This window comes from Penaeus monodon, chromosome 19 (genome assembly GCF_015228065.2).
Source record: "Penaeus monodon isolate SGIC_2016 chromosome 19, NSTDA_Pmon_1, whole genome shotgun sequence".
Taxonomy (NCBI): domain Eukaryota; kingdom Metazoa; phylum Arthropoda; class Malacostraca; order Decapoda; family Penaeidae; genus Penaeus; species Penaeus monodon.
The window spans coordinates 14,150,395-14,151,318 of NC_051404.1; the positions used below are offsets into that span (position 1 = coordinate 14,150,395).

At 46.5% G+C, this 924-nt stretch overlaps 1 protein-coding gene across 2 annotated transcripts in view; it reads right to left on the reverse strand.

Moving 5' to 3' along the window:
* Positions 1–924, reverse strand: part of LOC119585077 (ATP-binding cassette sub-family A member 3-like) — a 16,804-nt gene that overhangs the window by 1,676 nt on the left and 14,204 nt on the right. For both annotated transcript variants that reach the window (XM_037933697.1, XM_037933698.1), the window contains exons 21-23: positions 658–820; positions 382–524; positions 9–244 (exon numbers count right to left, since the gene is read on the reverse strand). In XM_037933697.1, coding sequence (XP_037789625.1) covers positions 9–244; positions 382–524; positions 658–820 — 542 coding nt within the window. The remainder of the gene's footprint in view (positions 1–8; positions 245–381; positions 525–657; positions 821–924) is intronic.

A 924-nucleotide genomic window follows, 5' to 3' on the forward strand; every position in this document is an offset into this window, starting at 1 on the left:
GAATGCACCTTGTTCTTGTCCCTGTGAAGTGATATGTTATCTATCATGGCGTCTCCTGAAGAGGGTTCCTCATCCCCGGTCAACATCCTGAAGGTCGTCGTCTTGCCTGCTCCGTTAACCCCCAGGAGGCCAAGGCATTCCCCTCTGGCCACGCGGAAGCTCACGCCACTGACCGCCGGCCGAGGGGCTCCCAGGAACTGCTTCCTCAAGCTGGAGACGAGCAGGGCAGAGTCATCCAACCCACCTGAAGAGCAACGAATATCTGTTAGAACGAGGAGTCTTATCAGCAAGTCCTAAAGCTACATATATTTTTTTTCTAACTGAGAATCCAAGTTCACAGTGTGTAAGCCTATTCCACATTTCAATCTTGTATTTTCTTACCCCCGGCTTGACGCGACTCAAACACGTTTCGCACTAAATCAGCCTCTGCAGCAACGTCGTTGTCCTGTGTTAACTCCCAAGCAGGGGTTGTCTTACTACCTTTGCCATGCGAGCAACGACTCACCAGTCGCCACCAAGCGCTCCTGTACACAGCGTTAACATTAATAACGTTGTTGATGAATTCTGCATAGAATAAGTGTAATTCAATGACCTATATTTTTACATATCCCGCTAAAAGACCAATATAAAGGATTTCGAAACACAGATAGGACTTACTTCAATACTTTGGCAGCCTTGCTTTCCAATAACACGAGGACTGACAGGAAGATCACGCCGTTGACGAATAGCGTGAGCAGATTGGGTCCCATGCCATCGCTATTGAACATGAAGTACGAGCGTTTTTCAAAGCAGATTCCTGTACCCACCTCTGCGCATTGGGCTGAAAAATAAAAGATTCGTGTTCAGTAGGTATGAAGTACTGAAACTGACTCCAATCCAATCTTTTAGATTTTAATTAACGAAAGGCAACTACCACTATGCGTT